This window comes from Diachasma alloeum, unplaced genomic scaffold, assembly GCF_001412515.2.
Source record: "Diachasma alloeum isolate Michigan unplaced genomic scaffold, Dall2.0 Dall_scaffold_00200, whole genome shotgun sequence".
NCBI lineage: Eukaryota > Metazoa > Arthropoda > Insecta > Hymenoptera > Braconidae > Diachasma > Diachasma alloeum.
The window spans coordinates 1,553,374-1,573,728 of NW_021680365.1; the positions used below are offsets into that span (position 1 = coordinate 1,553,374).

General features: G+C 36.7%; 3 protein-coding genes across 4 annotated transcripts in view; 2 read left to right on the plus strand and 1 right to left on the minus strand.

The window, feature by feature from the left end:
- The window catches only part of LOC107035721, a 7,525-nt gene extending 1,991 nt beyond the window's left edge, over positions 1-5,534 (plus strand). Inside the window, exons 2-5 of the mRNA XM_015253283.1 lie at positions 1,035-1,193; positions 1,279-1,820; positions 2,685-2,958; positions 3,679-5,534. Coding sequence (XP_015108769.1) covers positions 1,052-1,193; positions 1,279-1,820; positions 2,685-2,958; positions 3,679-4,106 — 1,386 coding nt within the window. The 5' untranslated portion in view covers positions 1,035-1,051 and the 3' untranslated portion in view covers positions 4,107-5,534. The remainder of the gene's footprint in view (positions 1-1,034; positions 1,194-1,278; positions 1,821-2,684; positions 2,959-3,678) is intronic.
- Positions 5,535-8,916: 3,382 nt separating this feature from the next.
- On the plus strand, positions 8,917-16,957 carry LOC107035700 (scavenger receptor class B member 1). The gene is made up of 4 exons (XM_015253248.1): positions 8,917-9,839; positions 13,358-13,632; positions 14,835-15,096; positions 15,960-16,957. The coding sequence occupies exons 1-4, from the start codon at positions 9,171-9,173 to the stop codon at positions 16,302-16,304; spliced, it is 1,551 nt and encodes a 516-aa protein (XP_015108734.1). The 5' UTR covers positions 8,917-9,170; the 3' UTR covers positions 16,305-16,957.
- A 1,535-nt stretch (positions 16,958-18,492) lies between these two features.
- Positions 18,493-20,355, minus strand: part of LOC107035780 (scavenger receptor class B member 1) — a 47,425-nt gene continuing 45,562 nt past the window's right edge. For both annotated transcript variants that reach the window (XM_015253371.1, XM_015253370.1), the window contains exon 6: positions 18,493-20,033. In XM_015253371.1, coding sequence (XP_015108857.1) covers positions 19,788-20,033 — 246 coding nt within the window. In that variant the 3' untranslated portion in view covers positions 18,493-19,787. The remainder of the gene's footprint in view (positions 20,034-20,355) is intronic.

Below are 20,355 nucleotides of genomic sequence, written 5' to 3' on the forward strand. Positions count from 1 at the left end.
GTCTAGGAGTCTCCCCTGGTTCAAAACCATCTTTAGAGGTCCTAGCACGCCATTTCTCGACCCGCTCTTTCGTTTGAGCCCAAAAAAACATTCATATCTTGTCTGACATCTTTGCTACAAACTCTGGTCATCAACTCTGGTTTTCAGTTGAAATTGGAATTGTTAATTTACACAATAATAGGATTGCATTGACGATTTTTTCTTAACTCGCAAAAATCTTCGATTTGCTATCGATTGGCGATAAAATTTTTTGGAAATAATGAAATAGAGGGGATAACGCCTATTTTTTCAGAGGTGATTTTTCAAAAATTTATTTTAAAAAAAGTACTAACTAGCAAATGTTTTTTATTGGCTCGCAATTTTCTTCAAAACTACTTCAATGAGGAAAAAAATGAAAATTTGGAATATCTATACATGAGGGGCTAATTGATCGGATCAGGAGAGTGCCGCCGTGTTATTTAGGCTCCAGCGTTGCCGAATCCACTCTACACTTCCTGGGTGCGTTTAGCGAGTTCCCAGCAACGTCGCGCAACAGGCAATTTCATTTAACACGGTGAAAAATTGTTCACCTGTTGGAAATAATTTTTTTTCTCCCAGAATTAAGGATACAATATTTTAAAAAAAATTGTACAATTTTCCAGGTATGTCAATTGACGAATTCAATTTTTCTCAAATTTTTCCGGTCAACCAGTCGATAGCAAGGTGAATAAAACGACGTGTTGCGGCAATTCCCTCGCATGGTGACCAGTCTAGGGTTAAGTCGACTTATCTCCCAGTTGAGTTTTTGAAGAATGTTTCCGAATCTAAGGGAGATAGCGAAATTTTCGTACTCACATTTGTTGAAGCTCTAAATCGGCTCTATAAAAAAGTTTATTACAAAAATTTTGCTATCTTCCTTAGATTCCGAGATATTCATTGATAACTGGCCAGCAGTGAAAATTGACTTAAACCGTTTTACCATTTCGCTACTGAATTAAATTTGAGGAGAAAGAAATTTAAAAAAAACATGCAAGTTCCCTATTCAAGATTTGCAGTCCATTGCTTTCAGTCAATGGCTACTAAAAGGAGAAAATTGGAGTCTGAAGCTCCAGGCGTCATCAGTCGTAAGGTCACCATCAATGATTTGCCACCCGAGTTTTTGTCTCAAATCTTCAATTTTCTTCCTGCCGTAGATTTATTTCGTTCGAGAGCAGGTGAAGTTCCATTTTCTCTTCATTCTTGGCGTCATAGACTCTTGAAGACCACTAACAAGCCATTCCTATCCTCATTTATTTTTAGTATGCAAACGTTGGAGAGATTTTGGTTCTGAGGGCTGGCCGGGAGTCAGAACTCTCGATCTCATCGCTATCGAGAAATTGAAGAATAAAAGTTCCTTCATCCCTGGGCCGAAACGAAAAAACAGGTTCGCTAATGATGACGAGTATCCGAGTTTAAATGAGAGGTTCGCGGTGGATTACCCACAAATTTTGTCACTCCGTGGAAAGTTTGCCAAAGTCCTGAAGATCCCGGTGGCCAGCAGCTTCGACATGATCAGAATTGCCGCTGAGAGCTGCCGGAACTTGACCAGCATCGTTATTCGTTTTCAAACTTTTGAGGACAAATGGAGACACTGCAGAGACCTCGAGACTTTGTTTGAGAATAGCAGGGGAACACTGCGAAGAGTGGTACTTGAGAATGTAGGCAGGGACTTCAGTACACACGCCGACTGTCTTCTTGAGTTACCCGAGGAGTTGGTGGAGCTGCAGTTGTGGGGATACAAAGCTCATTTTGCATCCTACCTAGAAACCATCACTACTCCCTCATTCGAGTTCTTCATCCCAGTGAGTTGGCGAGACTTTTTCTCGCAATTCGTTCATTTAAGGGATGTCGACATTTTATTTATTATAATGCACTCTTGTGACAATCACAGTAAACAAGCTGGTCAGATAAAGGATTGGTCCTTGAGTTCAAGGGGAAGAGTAAACGATTTCCTTTCTGATAAAGAAAACATGGGCAATATCTCGAATCGAAAACGAGAACTCGCACATGGAGGATATGCGTCGAATTTTCATGAAGGCCGCGTAATAAACAAAAAAGAATAGAATATTATTCTATGAAACATGAATAAATGAATCATAACTGTCTAAATCGTTTAGGTCAGAGGGAAATAGGATAATTCTACTTTCTTAATGTTGTATTTTTAGTTTAAAAAATCTGCTGGGGATTTTTGTTTCTTTTTTTCTGGAACGATGACGATTAGACACAAATTTGTAAAAAAGAAAAATTGAAAAATATTGATATCTGAGGGAGTTATAATTTTTTGAAAATGGCTAGTTTTTGTAAAAAAAAAAATTTTCAAAATGAGACCTCATATAGCGTTATCTTCGGTTTGACGGGGTTTACACGAGAAAACGTTTTTTTTCAATCGTTAATTATTAAAAATGCTATTCTTTTAATCTGTAATTTTCCCCAAAAATTGTCAATTAAATGAAAGGAATTTTGGGACGAATTAGAGTTTGTCTATCGCCGTAGTTCGGCAGTTATAATTTTTTTCAGTGGAAGAAGTATTGAAAACGACCGAAAATCGCTATTATGCATGCAATTATCCCCCAAATGAGTGAATATTCAATTGAATACCTAAAAATGAGCCAATTTAATTAAATTCTCGATTACCTCAATATTACAAAAGTCTTTTCACTTCACAGGCAATCCAAAGATTGAAGAAGTTGCAAATTCTAGTGCTGAATGGCCTGAGTATTGACGGCTCTCAACTCGAGATGATTGGGAATTTCCATGATCTTCGATATCTCGAGATTTTGTGGAGCTTTCCTGCAAATTCGACTCTTCCCGATATCGAAGTAATCTCCACCTGCTGTGAACTGGAGTACCTCTCATTGCACAAGCTGAAGGCTATGGGCGTTGTTTGGTTCGACAACCTCGTGAAGAACAATCCAAATTTGAAGCACTTCAAATTGCAGTGTAATATTTTCATTCTGTTTTCCTCTTCATCATGATCCAACCTTTCATAATTCAATAACGAAGTGGTAAAACGGTTCAAGTCGATTTTGACTATTTGCCAGTTTTTAATGAATATCTCAGAATCTGAGGGAGATAGCAAAATTTTTTATAAAACCTTTTCTATAGCACTCAATTCGCTCTACAAAAAAGGTCATTATAAAAATTTCGTTATCTGCCTTAGATTCGGAGATATGCCTCAAAAACTCAGATGAGAGTCAAGTCGACTTAAACCTTTTTACCATTTCGCTACTGAATTAATATCGATATTATTTGGACTGCAAGCCGTTAGTAGAAAAAAACAATGAAGATTAAATTGTGCCTATCAGTTCTCCAATTCCTCGGCTCAAATTTTCTAATTTTTTTGTTTGATTTGCTTGACGAAAAGAAAAGAAAAATCGATTGAAAAAAATTTGAGCTCAGAAAACTCTGTAGAAAATATCTGAATAGAATAAGTAAATCTGAATAGAAAAATCAAATTCTATTGAGTTTTTCTATAGAATATTTTTTCTATTAAACTGAAATCAGCATAATCAGCCAAAAACTAATGGAAAGTTTAACAGAAATCCAATAGAATTGTCTAGCCAATTTACTAGGGTCTTTCTATTAAATTTTGTCATGCGTATAACTATGCATACAATAATATTCTAGCTATTGATAGATAATACCCTTGTTTTCTTACAGATTGCAAATTGAGGGCAAAACTCATTGAGAGACTGTCTGCATTGTCCAAATTAGAGACTCTGAGTTTGACTAACCTCCTCCTACCCAAGAGAACTGATTTCCGTGGATTCACTCATCTGAAAAAATTCATCTGCTCTGACGTTCAAAATCATCATGTCAAGGTTCTGTTAGAGGCAGCACCAGAACTCAATTTTCTCAATCTGAGGGACTCCAAAAATATCACCTCTGAAGTACTGAACACGGCTCACGAGGTAACTACTGCTCGAACGAATGGTATTCCCCTACATATAGTTGTGCCAGATAATGTTTTGGAAAAATGGGAGATCCCATGGAAGATATCTCCACTCCTGATATTGGAAAGCACAGCCATATTTAACGAAACTACTCGAGGGGGCTATGACGGCAATGTGGAAGAAATATTCTACTGAATACGCAAGAGAAACAAAAGTTCGAGTCTTCAGAGGAACGACTGGTCAATCCTAACAACAAATCCTAAATAAGAGTTACCAATAATTCTATTTATTTCATAGGATTATTCTGTCATTGAGATTCAGTGACTTTTTGTTCCCGAATTCTACCGATTTTTTCTCAGATTTCAGTGAAAAAATAAATAATTGCTTTAGCCATTCTTAAAGGGGGACTACTGTGGGTTTCAACATTTTCAAGTTGTTGAAGTGAGATTTATTGTGCATTGAAGGTCGATTATATATGTCTAAAAACGAATAATTAGTGCAAAAAATTGACTGTTTATTATTCGTTTGCCCCGCAGACGCTTGAAGTGTTAAAAATAGTGGTATTACAAAGGTTTTCCTTTCAAAATTGAAAAAAAAGTGTACAATAACGATTACGAGTGAGTTTTTTAAAATTGCACTCCTACACAGCTCATTTCGTATTTTTTTATTTATAAAATGGCGCCATTTATGGAAAATAACCAGAAAAATGATTCTCAAAATATTAAAAATATATTCTCAATTCTTTCAGAAACATTTTTCTATTTTACCTGAAAGTTGCAATTTTTTATGTTAACAAGATGGAATATAGCTGTGCAAGAATTGAATTTCAAAAAACTAGCTCGTCATTGGTATTGTACACATGTGTTCAAAAATTTTGGAAAAAATAACCTCTGTAGCTCAAAAATTGGAGGCCCCGGACTATTTTTAGGTAAATGAACAACAAACAATTTTTTTTTTGTACTAATTATTCATTTTTAGAGATATATAATCGATCTTCAATCTATGAAAAATCTCACTGCCGTAGTCCGTGACTTTAAAAATTCATAGTAGTCTCCCCTGAAAAGTCGATAAAAACAGGGGAATCCCTGAACATTCAAACTGTTTTTTATCTGTGCCGTTAGCATGGAGAGGAGAGGAATCATTCCATTCATTCTGTTTTGTCCACTTTTATTCTTTTTCGTTTGGAAAGCCTTCACATGGGACCAAACCTTTCGCTCGCTTTGCGAATGATGATTATTGGATTCTTTCACGTATTTGTTTCTCTTGGAAAACCAATAGATATGTATTATTATATTAAGTAGTTGTAAGATTGATAATATGCAGGCCACTTACTTTGTAAATAACATAGTCAATCTCACCATCAGTAAAATCACGTAATTTTGCGGTTTCCATTGTGAAGCTCGCCATAGTTGTTTCGTGGATGATTTTGTGAAACCATTACTGTAACTATTCGCTGTTCATTGCGATACTAAATGTTTCCAAAGGATGATAAAAATACCAGATGCTTCGTCCAGATGAATTACCATATCAATCAATATGTAGCTCATTTATTTTGTAAACAACTTTAGTTGATTTTTTCGTAACAAAAATATACAATTTTTCCACTTACATTATAAATTGTTATATTTATGTGTCCGTCTTCATATTATTTCTACAACAAATCCTGACTATCCTGTTTTAAAAAAAGAATGTGAGCAAATTCAATAGAAAACCTAGCGAATTCGCAAGAAAATTCTATTGGAATTCTATAGGAATTCTATGGGGTTTCTATAGGATTTCTATTGGAATTCTATTGGAATTCTATTTAAAATTTCCATTTCTTTTTTGCGCTGATTCTATGGGATATTCAATAAGAAAAAGTCAATAGATTTCGAATTTCTGTTTGAACTTTTCTCTTAGATTTTTTCTATTAGAATTACCGGACACAAATATTCTAAGTTTTTTCCGTTGGATTTTGTTTTATTTTGCACTGCAGAATTCGAGTGGAAAAAACTTGGAAAATTGATGCCCAAGTATTCTTATAGAAAAAATCTCAAGAGAAAAATTCAAACAAATTTGAAGTCTATTGATTTTTTCGTATCGAATATCCAATAGAATCAGCGCAAAAAACGAATAAAATTTTTCAATAGAATTCCAATAAAATCTTATAGAAAACCCATAGGATTCGAATAGAATTTTCTAGCAAATTCGCTAGGTTTTCTATCGAATTTTTTCATACGTGAAAGCTCATGAAATAACTACTGCTGGAACGTATGGTGTTCTCCTCAAGGTGATGTTCTAGATCAATGCAAGACTCCGGCCAAAACGTCTCCTCTTCTGACATGGGAAAGAGGAGCCCATCGTGATGCAACCACTCGTTATGGATACGAAGGCAATGAAGAACAATTATTCTATTGAATGAGCAGAGAGAAAAAATTTTCAGTTTAAACAATGAGAAAAATACCCAATTTTTCCCTGTAAATATCTGGGAATTTATATTTATTTATTTCAAATCGAAATTATTATATGCGGCTATTATTTGCTTATAATGCAATCAGTTGCAAAGCACTTATGAGTAAATGATCCGGGAAAATTGGAGTTGATAAATTCAACAATTAAAAAGGGGCGATAATTTTTTCAGTGTCTGTGACAGATTATTTATCCTCAGACATGACGCAATATCTCATTCTTCCCCGTGTGGAAAGCCCATTGTAATGTATTAAATATATAACATTGATAATATTTCCACAGTGAATTTGGTAAAAGTAGTTTTGGGAATAGTTACATATTTGAAAATTGTTCCTCTCAGTTATTGAAAGGTAAAGACATTGTTCTGCTCATCATAATTGCAAAGGTGAAAAAATAATCTGGTCTACCTGGAGTTGATAAATTCGACAGCAAAAAAATGTCGACAATTTTTTCAGGGTTTGTGACACATTATTTGCCCTCCGCATGGCGTGATACCATGAAAAATCAATCGTAATGTATTAAATACATAATAGCGATAATACGTAGTCCTCTTATCCTGTAAACAACCCGACGAATTCATCTTCATGGTAAATTTCGTAAGAGTGTGAATTCGTGAATTCGTTCTATAAAATTGCTCCTCTGAATTATTCTCTCATAAAGACAATTCAGTAGCGAAATGGTAAAACGGTACAAGTCAATTTTGACTATTGACCAGTTTTCAATGAATATCTCGGAATCTAAGGGAGATAGCAAAATTTTTGTTATAACATTTTTTGTAGAGCCAATTGAGAGCTACAACAAATGTAGTTATAAAAATTTCGCTATCTCCCCTAGATTCGGAAATAATCCTCAAAAACTCAACTGGGAGATGAGTCGACTTGAACCGTTTTACCACTTCGCTACTGAATTTTTGTTTTTCCCATATCAATTCTCGGCCATTTATTACATATCGAATTGACTATAACGCCATCCACAATTCAACTAATTAAGAAGTAATTATGGGGAAATAATCTATGGAAATTGAACGGAATAAAGTAACTAGTGAAAAAACAGTCGATATTTTTTTCAATGTCTATGACAGATTACGAGCCCTCAGACATTACGTTACACTTACTATCCATAACAGAAGATAAGCGACATGGGGACAGTTTATCTCCAGCCACAATAATTTCTTCATCCTCTTTTAACGACAGTCTTGCCGCAATAAGACTAAATCGCGGGAGACATATCCCGGAATATTGCACTTATCCGCGGAGATAGACGCACGACCACCCGATTTATTCAGTTCACGATGATTGAACGAAAATAAATCGTCTGATGCCTGACGTACGCCAATCAAATGTCGCAATTGTTATTATGAACATCTAATTACGTAGAGTTTATCAAACCACATAAGTATAACAATAATGAAAAATTACCGATCGTGTGTTACCAAGTGATTCATTGCACTTTTTCTATAGTTGTCATCAGGTAAATACAGTTGTTGATCCCCCCCCCCCTCAACAAAAAATTAATGAATAACAGCTACTGCCATGAAAAAAATATTTTTTGTTTATTTTTCGCGATTTCCGTAACTAAATCGTCCCACGATAAAAAGAGCTCCGGGACACCCTCGATTTTCAGACATTCTTGTTTTAAGCAATAAAATATGCGAGGGGCCATTCATTTGGAAATCCGGTGACACAGTGATTGCTGATTTCACGTGATTTCAGGGAGGTTTCCATGATTGAATGCTATCATTGATTCCATGCGATTGCCTGAGATTTTGTTGGTGCACGGAGAAAAATATTCACTTGTAAGACCACAAGAGCTTCAAAATTATCGGATATTTTCCAATAGGTTCGTTGCAAACAAACGAAGGAGCCAAGTTTTTCAGGTTAAAAAAACGAGTGCGAAGCACGAGTGATTTTTCCTGAAAAACTTGACGACTTCGTTTGTATGCAGGAAACCTTGAGGAAAATGCCCGATTAATTTTGAAGCTCGTGTGGTGTTCGGGGGATTATTTTTCCAATCCAAATGTCGGGCAATATAATTGGACCATGAGACGAAACTCACAATTGAGAAACGAAAATTGTACAATTAACACTCATTTCGAATAAAAATCCTCGGATTACCACAATTGAATTCAATCTGTCAGTTTGACGAGGGGTTAATTCGACTGCATGATGTTTTGTTTTTTATATAGCAACTACCAGAGAAAATTATCAAAAAATTATCAGTTGAAAACTCTGTGGCTTGTTAATCGTGTGATCTCCTCTCAACCAAAGCAAGAAAAGATCTTTGCTTTTTTCTGGGGGACCCCAGGCCACTTAATCTCTCCCTCCCCTCTCCACCCTCCCGTCAATTACCCGACAAGACTGTTTTGACTGTTGCGAGTTTAAAGAAACCCCATTCTAAACACTTCTCGCCGCTGATTATCAGAGAGGTGTTGCGAGCCCGAGGGTCAGTTTTCATGCGAAGGTTATCATTGGATTGGAATGAAAAAATCTCGCGAAGAGGAGACGATCATTCTTGTACGACGGATGCCCGTCATTCACGTCAGTCAGAGTAGAGCCATTTGACGATTCACTCGGTCCTGAATAGATCTATATCCGGAGTTTAATTACAATCAATGGACTTATCCGCAATTAAAATATGCTAGTGGATCAAACTGTTTTAATCCATTTGTGAATAAATTCCCCTCGCGATTAAATAATGAATACCAATTGATTGCCTTCATTAATAAAATAGTCTTTCCGATCGATAAGAATCGCATCAGATACCGATAAATAAATTCCCGTGACTGTTTGATATCTGGTGAAGTGTGTAAAAATGACGCAAGTCCATGGAGACCCAGAGACATGTACGTCATTGGCTCGTGGAACATGTCGCAGCCAAAAGTGTCTGATTGCGTCATTGATCTCGATGACCATCTCCAGCGTAATCGTCTTCATCATATTTTGGTGCACGAACTTCTTCTCTGATATAATAATATCGAACCTAGTGGTGACGAAGAACTCCCCAATGCTCGAGTGGTGGGTGCGTCCGCCGATCCGCGCGGCCTACAAAATCCGAATTTTCAATTACACGAACATCGCGGAGTTCACGAGGGGAAAGGACACGAAGTTGAAAGTGCAGGAGGTTGGGCCCTACATCTACAGGGAGACCCTGACGAGGGTGAACACGGTGTTCTACCCGAACGGAACGCTGTCCTTCCAGGAGAGACGCTCGTTCCAGTGGGAGGGGGGCAGCCCGGATGATGATATTGTTGTTGTGCCGAATATCCCACTGTTAACGACGATGGCATTCGCGAGGGACATGTCCATCGTGACGCAGTTGGGGCTGACTTTTGCCATTAGCACCTTCATACCTCAGACATTTGTGACGCTTCCGGTTGGGGGATTCCTGTGGGGATATGACGACAAGCTGTTCGATGCGGCCAAGCCGCTACTGAGCATCCTGGGGGAGGTGCCGATGGAGAAATTCGGAGTGCTTGCGATGGTAGGTTTCGAGGGGAAATGTGTGGGATATTTAGCACGGAGAGAAATGTTCAGAAAAATTACGGAACTCACAATTCGCTAATCGATTACGGAATCGACTCAGAAAATTTAAGGATCTACTACACCCTTTCCACCAAAATTCACATTTTTTTCATTTTTCTGGCAAATTATTGATCGGATTGACGCGAAATAATATTCCGTTTTTGCGTTTTAACATTATTGATTGACTCCCGAAGTTTCAGGTTAGTGCAATCATTTCCTGCAGTTTTCCTGCATTTTTTATAAAGTTTTGTGAATTTCCGAACAGTTTTAGAAGTTAAGTAATGATAAAACGCCAAAACGGTATATTTTTTCACGTTAATCCAATCAACAATTTACCAGAAAAATTCAAAAAACGTGAATTTTGGCGAAAAGGGTGTAATACATAATGTATTACATAATGTATTATACATTCTTAAGTGACGGTATCGTAATTTTCCATGGGAGATTCAGATAAAAATGACGGAACGCTCTGGAAAAATTCCGTGACATTTCCGTAAAATTTTCTACAACCACATTTCGCTCCGGAATTACGGAAAAGATACGTCATTTTTATTCAATATTTCTCTCCGTGCGTGACAACTCGGCACCCCTGGATTTTCTGTCTTATGGATGCGCGAAAAAAAATTTACTTGAATGGAGTATAAAATATTATTGATTCAAGTGTATTTTATAATCAATTGGGGGTGGGTATTTCAATTCGAAGATGATTGTTTTGTATCAGGCCGGGTTGTAGCAAGCACTCTTAAGTGTAATATAAGGGTCGGGCACTGAGTGGCAGAATATAAGGGTCAAAAAGTGTAGGTTAAAAAATGAGGGTCAGAATATTAGGCAATGAGGGTCATATAAGGGCTAAAAACGGCGATCAAGCATAATATATGACTTGTATTTAGACCCTCATTGCCTGACACCCACTTTTTTTACTTTTATATTCTGACCCTCATTCCTTCACCTTTACATTCAGGCCCTCAGTTTTTGACTCTAATATTCCGACCCTCATTTTTTAAACTCCACTTTTTGACCCTTATATTTTCACACGCAGTGTCTGACCCTTATATTACACTTGAGAGCGCTTGGTACAACACGGGCTGATACGAAATAATCATCCTCGAATTGAAACACTCATCCCTCATTCGAGTATAAAATATACTTGATTCAAGTACATTTTATGTTCAATTCAAGTATATTTTTTTCCGTGTGTCATTTGCAGACGAGGCGGTATTCACTCGCGAAATCACGGCGCCACTCTGGCATGAAATCATTCCAAAATCACCGAAATCACTGAAATCAAGTGATTTCAACTCTGCGAAATCATTTTCGAAACCATCTCTGAAATAACCTGAAATCAATGAAATCATGTCAATTTTTGAAATTGACACGCCTGCCAACGATGATAATAAAATGCTGTTCTCACTGCCATAGTAAAATAGTAAAATGGACCGCTTTTCATCGGCATTAGCTCAAGATTGGCGGAGTGGAATCAAACGAATTCGTTATTATTTTTCAGTTATTGTTGCCAGTTTTGTTTTTTGTAATTAGACACGACCCTTTTTGCCGCACCTCAATTTTTAATTAACTTTATTTTTCTGAAATCACTGTTTTCGAATTACTGAAATCATTAAAAATCATGGAATTACCTCCCGTGACGGTCGAAATTACCGAAATCATTTTTTCTGAAATCACGGCAATCACCGTTGAAATCACCCGGAATCGACTTCATTTCGAAATCATAGTGTCACTCAATTATGGAATGAGTAACTCTTCGATTGAAATGGTCAATAGAAAATATTCTGTAGAAAAAGTGAAAATAATTTGATTTTTTTATACAAAATAGAATGAAAAAAATCTTAGAAAATTGAGCCGAGGAAATTCTCTAGGAAATATCTGAAGAGAATAAGTCATATAGAAAAATCGAATTCTGTTGACTTTTTCCATTCAATATTCTCTATTCATTTTTTTCGTGCGTGAAATGACCGAATGTTCTACATTTTCTACTGCTTCCCATCCAGATATTCTCCTTTTTCCTCTGACAGTCTAATAAAACTAGGTGCTTCTATTCAAATGCGAAACTATACATCAGCGTGTGAAAACTCTCAAGAAAATTCTCAGAAAAGTGTATTGAAGCTATTAATTACCGAGAAATTTGCCATTTAAATAGAATCTAAAATCAGATATTTACCCTGAAGTCTCATTTGAATTGAAAAAAATTGACTAAATTTTCATCATTTTCCTACAACTACGCATTTGAGAATATAAAAAAATTGACAGAATATCTCAATGTTGATACCCAACACTCGATTCACGATTTATTGGAAAATCATTCGCGTTAACTTTTTTTCTAATCTACTTCAGACAGAGGTTTTCCCCGCTTCTAATTCTCGATAATTTTCTAGAATGCGCAGGTACCTAGCGACGTAATTAGAGATGCGAAATGACTGTCATTTTTGGGATTGTGTCATATGACCAAAAAATGACGGTCTTGTGACGGTCATGTGACGTCCCGAAATTTCTACTGGCAAATGACGTTCACAAATTTTTTGTGACCGTCACAAAGAATTTTTGACTGTCAAAAGCGTAAAATAGTAATTTTCGTTACCAAACCATCTATACAAAAATGACCGTCATAAATATATTGCTTTTTCGACGGTCATGTAATTTCTACATAATTGGCATCGTTTATTCGTTCAATTTATTATTGATTATCAATTATTGTTTATTATAAGGTTCTTATGGAAGACTCGAAATGTATGTGTACAACTGTACAACAGCTTTTTTTAATTATAAAATTATGAAACATGTGCTTACATATATTTTTGCATACTGGGAGAATGATTACACTTTTCATCTTTGGAACAAAATAAACGAAGTCAAGAGTTCTAGATACTAAAGTACACGGAGAGAAATTTTCTAGAAAAATTCTAGTACGAGTACTGAAAAAAATTACAAATCACCGGCTGTGAAAAATTCTAGTGCTGTTAAGGTAAAATTTCTTGGTATTTGTGGTAAAATTTCTGGGGATTTCTGTGAAATTTTCACCGAAATACGGGGAAAAATTCACGTTTCCTCCAATAAAATTTCTAGTGCCGGCACTAGAATTTTTTCCTGGTCATCACTTTGCGCCTTTTCCCGTGCTAGCACTAGAATTTTTCTAAAAAATTTCTCTCCGTATAAGTAAACAAAGTCAAGAGTTCTAGTTCATTAGAAAAAAAAATAGATGAACAAAAAAGTGTTTCATCTATATAGATGCAAAATGACCGTCACAGTTTTTCGGCCAATTGTGACCGTCATGAAAAAATTTTTTGTGACCGGACCGGCGATCATTGGGGCCTCGTCATGTGACCGTCAATGACGGTCACACGACCACTGTATGATCGGTCACATGGCGCCTTCGCATCTCTAGACGTAATGCCTCATGCGGTTGACATTTCTCGGCATGTGTTATGCATTTAAATACGTAATTACTTTCTTACATTCTTACAGAAAAACGGAGTATCGAAAGACGTGCTGACGATGCACACGGGTGAGGGCGATCTGTCGAAAATGGGGATGATCGAGCGTGTGAATGGCAGGGAGAATGGCAATATCTGGGGGGATGATGACTGTGACAGGGTTCAAGGGTCTGCGGGCTTTCTCTATCCACCCGAGATGTACCGAGATCCGTCGAAGTCTTTGAATATTTATGCTCCTGACATGTGTCGCACGTTTAAGCTTGACAGAGTGGGGGACGGATCCTCTTATGGAATCCCAACTATGAGGTGAGGATTTTTTCCCAACACGCACGAACAAATCCTTTAATAAAAAATCCAGTGTAACGTTTTTTGAAGCCAATCTATTCGGCGTATTGTGTCATTAAATTTTTCATAAATAATGATGACATATTATAATACATTGTATAATGTATTATATATATCATTATGCATATTCTTATTATCAGTTTATTTAATTTTTTTATTATGCACATTATATTTTAATACATATAGTACTCTTTTATATATTGTATATCGTATGTAGTATATATAATATACTATAGTATTATCGTAATCTTTCAAATGTATGATATCATTATTTATAAAAAATCTAATGACCCGATACGCCGAATAGATTGGTTTCAAAAAACGTAACACTGGATGTATTATATATTTAAAAAATGCAATCCATTCCTGAAACTTTTCCTTCGGAGAACTTGATATTAACTTCAGAAATCGAATATAATGCTATCCACTACAATTGACATACATTGAGCCCCATGGAGTAGGACATACGTGCGCAGAGCGCGCGGACTAATCTAGTTCTATAGAAATCCTAGCGAATGCGCCAAAAAATCCTAATGGAATTCTACAGGAATTCTATGGGGTTTCTATAGGATTTCTATTGGAATTCTATTGAAAAATTCTACTTGTTTTTTGCGTAGATTCTATTGCATATTTCGTAGGAAAAAATCAATATATTTTGAGTTTCTGTTCGAATTTTTCTCTTGAGATTTTTCCTATTAGAATTATTGGGCACAAATTTTCCAAGTTTTTTCCGCTGAATTTTGTTTTGTTTTGCATTACAGAAACCGAGTGGTATAACTCCATAATTTTTTTTATTGGTTAATAGCATAGAACGCATAACAGGTTATTAACGTCATCAATAGGGGGTGGTACATTTTCTTTTTGCACTGTTTTTTTTATAATACATTTCGCCTTTTATATGCGGAGCTTACATTTTGTGAAGAATTTGTCTATCGCTGTGAGAGCTTCGGAGTCGGTTGCCACCATGAACTGGAGAGTCCAATACGGAGAAAAATATTTCAATGATCTCAGTTTGGCTGTTAGTTCTAATCTCTGCGGATTCAAAAGGGGAAATTACCACAGTATGTGGTCAATGTCCTGGCATTCTCCCCCGCAAACTTCGTAATTATCAAATAGTTTTACGGACCTGATGTTTGAATTGGATTTTACTTTTTCTTTTCTAGCTTCAAACCACCAGTAGATGGTTTCAATTTCTCCCCCGAAAAAGACCACTGTTTCTGCCCCAGAAAGTCCAAATACAGAATAAATACGTCGGACCGAACGTGCCCTCCCAAGGGGATCTTCAACGTCTCTGCGTGCACCCTCGACACCCCGATGGTGGCCTCATTTCCCCATTTCTTCGGAGGAGAACCCAGTCTGTTTTCCAATATAGAAGGCTTGAACCCAAAGGCTGAACTCCACCAATCCCACCTGGAGCTCCATCCGGTGAGATTTAACTCTTGCAATTTTCAATGTAAACGGTGATAAGTAACGGCTCCCAGACCGTCTGATAGTGCCTGTTTACAATCGATTATTTTTACCTGTGGGTCAGTGATAATGGGAGATTATCTCAAGTATTTGAAATGCTATTTATGAGAAAAAATTACTGCAAATCAGATTAGGAGATTTTTTCATTTTGCAAAATAAGATTTTTTTTTCTGCACTGTTAAAAAAATTCGGCTGAATTTTGTGGAAAAAGTCCTTGAACTCGATTTAAGGAGAAAAAGTCAATGGAATTTCAAGTTTCCCTGAAAATTCAAGTAAAGTCCCAATTTTTTAGAGGCAGATAAGCGGAAATTCCACCATACACACAAATTTTCAAGTGAAAATGAATATTCACTGCCAAATTCCCTCGAATTTTCAGAGAATCCCTTCAAAACTCTTGGAACTCCAAGAATTTTTGAAGGAACTCCCTGAAAATTCAGAGGAATCGGGAATTCAAGGAGAGATTTTTCTGAATTTTCCAGATTTTTCATTGAATTCCCAGGAATAATTGAAGAGAAATTCACAATTTCCACGGATTTTTCCATGAAATTACGAATTTTTAATTACAAAATTCCTTGAAATTTCAATAGAAATATTACTTGTAAGAAATTTCCAACACTCTTATCGAAAATTTTAGTGGAAAATTTTCAACAGTATGTGTCTACATTTCCAAAATAATTATTTGGAGCCCGTTATTAGTTCAGACTGTCGATTCTTCGTGAACGAATGAAAAAAACAAATAAATGAATAAGCAATTCGAATCAGCTACTCCTCCCGAATTCCCCCAACATCATAATTTCACGTTGATTTTTCAATTGTTACAGAGATTAGGATTGCTAATAGGCGGTCACTCAAGAATCCAAATAAACGTAGAAGCGCGAAAAGCCACTGGCGTCCCATTCCTCGAGAACATCAAAGACGGTCAAATCCTCCCGATCCTCTGGATCGAAATCGGAATAGACTCGATGCCCGAGAACATCCTAAGTCTGCTGAATCACGCCTACTTCACAGTCGGCATCGTCGAGGCCTTCTTCCAATGGGGCAGCGTCATCGGCATGCTCTTCTCCACCTCAGGCTTACTCTTCCTCCTCCAAAGAAACAAGAAACAACACGCTGTCCTCAAGAGGAACAGATCGGCCCAGGATAAACTCCTCCAAGAAAGTGGTTGAAAGCAGAAGAGTGTTGAACTCGTGAAAACTTCTCAGAACAATTCCAAAAAAGAGAGCAAGCGATTCTCTAGAGCAAGAATGTTCGAATAGTCAGCGAAAACGAGATGTCTTCTCATTTTCATTCTGTTGTTGTCGAAAGCCCATTCGCTTTTTGCCTGAAGACGTAGGGGAGTTGTAATAAGACTGTTACGTTAAGAACTACTGTCTCAGTAATTTATTTTATGTGACTTAGGTCTAGTAATTCAATAGTGAAGTGAAAAACATTGTTGAATGATCTTGACAACGAAAGGATCCTCAAGGCAATTGTCGAGAGACACTTCCGCTGAGAATACCTGACATTCCCTAAATCATCTGCTTCAAATGAACATAGATAATTACAAGAATTATCGAAGACTAGGTCAGCTCATCACTTCACTATTAAATTGTCCTCAACAAATGCTCAACAATTCCCCCCCCCCCAATTACATAATTCCATGACACAAAAAATGGCAAGACACTTTCTTAGTATTCTCAACTAACAAATAAATCAACTAGTTTACAAACGAGGATTAATTGAATTGTAAATGGGCAACAGCTAGTTGGTAATTACAATCATGTATTGATATAATTATAAGACGCGATGACAACTCAAATAAAATTCAAATGAGATTAAATTCTGCACTTGTGCAATAGTTTTTTATCGTTGATCACTCAAGAAACAGTGAGAGATCACTCATTGAGGGCTGAGTGGTGCATGCAAGCTAATCACTGCCTGTCTGATTATTTATTATTAGTTGGTAATCACTTCTTGTCGGGTATTGCAGACACATTATGTTTATCCGGCCCCTTTGAGGAGATAAACTCGAGTATCGAGTATCTTGTTCCGACTGATAGAGGAACATGCGTTTCCTCTCGGTTATCGGGGCGATTTGATCTTGTGACCTGCGAGAATTTTGGTTAATCAATAAAATGATTGAGTGATGAAATATTGAGGTTTTTAGTTAATTTTTATTCGTATCCCATAGAAATGAAGCATTTATTATAGTTGTGGGGCATTTTTGCTCAGTTGCGAGAATTGATGAATGAAAAAAAAAAAAGAAAACACTTCTCGATGTAGTTGAGGTGCACAACGTTTCGAACGCTTCAGGTGCTTTATTAATCCATTGAACACCCTCAACGTACCCCACTCTTCACCTCTTTGTGGTACAGTGGTTACTCCCTAACATTCTTCTTCTTCTTCTTCTTCTTGTTCTCTGTTCATTTTGGTTATATCCTCTAACTGTAGTAGAGGCAAGTAACATTTTTCCTGCAACTCCCTAACATTTTGGTTCCCTAACATTTCAGTCGGAGAAGTTGACTTCCCCCACCATCGACAGCGTAAATGTGTTTGGGTAAATCTGTGTGTCCCTCTGCGTGACGGGACTGCGTAGTAAAATTACCCTCGGCGTGTGAAAGCGAAACAGGCAGATTCTTTCTCTCTGTTCATCTCTTTCGTAGCTCCGCCTCCAACAGAAAAGTAAGGGCTTCCCCTTATTCTGCGTGCGAAGCCGGGCTTTTCTGATGGCGCATTAATACATTGAGGGCCTCCCTACTCTTCTCACGCCGATACATTTCATGACTTACGCTGTTCAATGGGTTAATCCAATTCAGAAGCCAATGATATAAAAATTTAATGAATTTTCAAATTTTGGAACAGCAAAATGACGTGAATTCCCAGCTTACTTCAATTTTCAACGACAATATGAATATTCAGCACCAAATTATCCTGATTATTCCCTCAACTGAATGTCAACCAATAGAAATGTCGTATTTCAATAATAAATAAACTGAAATCTACAGTTTTTAAAATTAATTTTTCCATCCAATTTCGAATTTTCAATGATGAAATTCGTTGAAATTTCCGTAAAACTAGAATGTGATAAAAACTCCAGAGAAAGTCTACCGGAAATTTGAGCCAAATTTTTATAAATTTTTTTAATACTGTTTATTTTTTTTTCAGCCGAAAATTGATGGCAGTGTACACGTAAGTTTCGGATTTCTATAAAATACTCATCTTCTAGATAAGTTTAAAGAGAGGAATATATGAAAAAGCATATCAGAGTTTTCGCGTTGAGAAAGTAAAGAAAATTTTGGTAGCAATATTTTACATTTCCCAGGGCAAATTTCCAGGAATTACGTGGGATGACATTCAAAACAAAATAACACAATATGGTCTTTCCATTTTATTTGTACAAAATTCTTGTTTCCTCATCATCACCTAACAATGTTCACCTATAGTCTAATGATCCTAAAAATATTTTATAATAAAACATATACAAGGAAAATAACATATAATAGTACAAATGAGACATAATTACATCGATTGGAGCTTAATTGTGGGCTGAGTCGAAATGTTCAATTTAATTGAATAATTGTCCAGTTGTTGAAATACTTAATAACAATAATTTCAGACTCACACCCATGCTCTCCCCTCCCACTGGACGGATTGAAAATCTCGTAACTCTCACACAAGTGGTTGATGCACGATAACACACACGATCAACTCATCAATCTGCTGCAATTTGTAAAATACTCTATTTGAGGTTTTTCAGAATACTTGGCGCTTACGAGACCCGCGATGTTAACTAATCGTCCTTGCCTATCTTGAGCGTCATTATTACTAATTTCCAGAAGACTTTGCGCAATAATTCCCCTACGTAAACATTTTTCCCCCCGATTTCTCGATCAACAAATTGAAGATTATCTCTAGACTAAACAACGTTTAATTTTTTCCCTCGTGTTTTCGTGATTTGGAATTCCCCATTCACTTCGAAGAATTATGAGACAAGACGTTCTAATCAGTGTTTAAAGAACCTTTCGATAAGTCAATTTGGATTTTTTTCGATTTGCAAATTGTAAATGCGAAAAAAAGCAAAGAATCGAATGTAAAATTTCGGAGGTTCGTAAGGCAATCGAAATTACTGGGAATATTCAATTGCGTCATAGTTCATTGAAATTGTTTAAAAAATAAATTATAAAAATATTACCAGGGATATGAGAGTCATTTTGGAATTTCCTAGGATAGTAAAGGGCACATTGGCGCGATCGGCGTCACGAATAATTGAAGGAAAATAAAAACAGTAAGAATTGTATTTCCTACTTGGAGATTTGATTTATCTCTCGACCTCGACCCACTACGACTAATGATCTCGCCATGTGCGTTCAGCCAGTAGAATCGTTGGAGGAAAGATACGAAATAACGAGGAGTAAAGGATTTGAAGTGAGGGAATTACTTGTTCGTAACTTCCCACTCTTCAGCTTTCACTTTATTTCTCGTTGTTGTGGTACATCCCGCAACCGCTCACCTTTCCCACGATAATTGCACGAAAATTATTTCGCAAACAATTGCGTGATAATTCCAGTGCTACGTATTATTCACAATTTCCTCTTTTTCGTAGTGCGGAATGCTTGTCATATTGTTTTGCATTGACTTTATTAATCAGTTGGTTTCGTTGATTTGGGAATTTATTTTGGACCCTGGAAGGCGGGATTGAGGTTTCCTTGTTTTGTGCTGGCACCTGGGGGCAGGGGACTGCTGAGGTGGAGCTTTTCTTGACGTTTTGCTGCTCTTGCTAGACAGAAGAGAGCACCTACGAGGACTATTGCACCGACAGCTGCTAGGACACCTGAGATTGCTGCTCGCGCTATTGGCGGAACGTCCACTGCGATCTTCATCAGGGACGTCACTTCCGTTGCTAGTCCATCAACGGCCTAGAGAAAAAGTAAAATCAATGAAACTGTTCCTCTCCGTGATGTTAGTAATTGTCAATATCCCATTTGTGTTTTGTCTCCTCAGTTTGAGGTCCCTCGATAGTTGCTATCATATGAAAACTTGTGATTTTCTTATAAAATGTGCAATGCCGTGTGCCCTGCACAATGAAAATCAGGGATGATTTTACTAGACATTAATCGCATCAAGAGCCTGATGACACTAAATAATCAGCGGAAAGTCGCACTTACGACTATTTGATTAACATTGTAATTATATCTGAAACATCCTTTCAACTTTATTGATAAAAAATGAAACATTCAG

What these genes read in the sequence shown, in the direction of transcription:
- LOC107035700 (XM_015253248.1), top strand. Translation starts at nt 9,171, where the DNA reads ATGACGCAAGTCCATGGAGACCCAGAGACATGTACGTCATTGGCTCGT. An exon ending in AATTCGGAGTGCTTGCGATG is followed by an intron (nt 9,840 to 13,357) that starts GTAGGTTTCGAG and finishes ACATTCTTACAG; the next exon opens with AAAAACGGAGTATCGAAAGA. An exon ending in TATGGAATCCCAACTATGAG is followed by an intron (nt 13,633 to 14,834) that starts GTGAGGATTTTT and finishes TTTCTTTTCTAG; the next exon opens with CTTCAAACCACCAGTAGATG.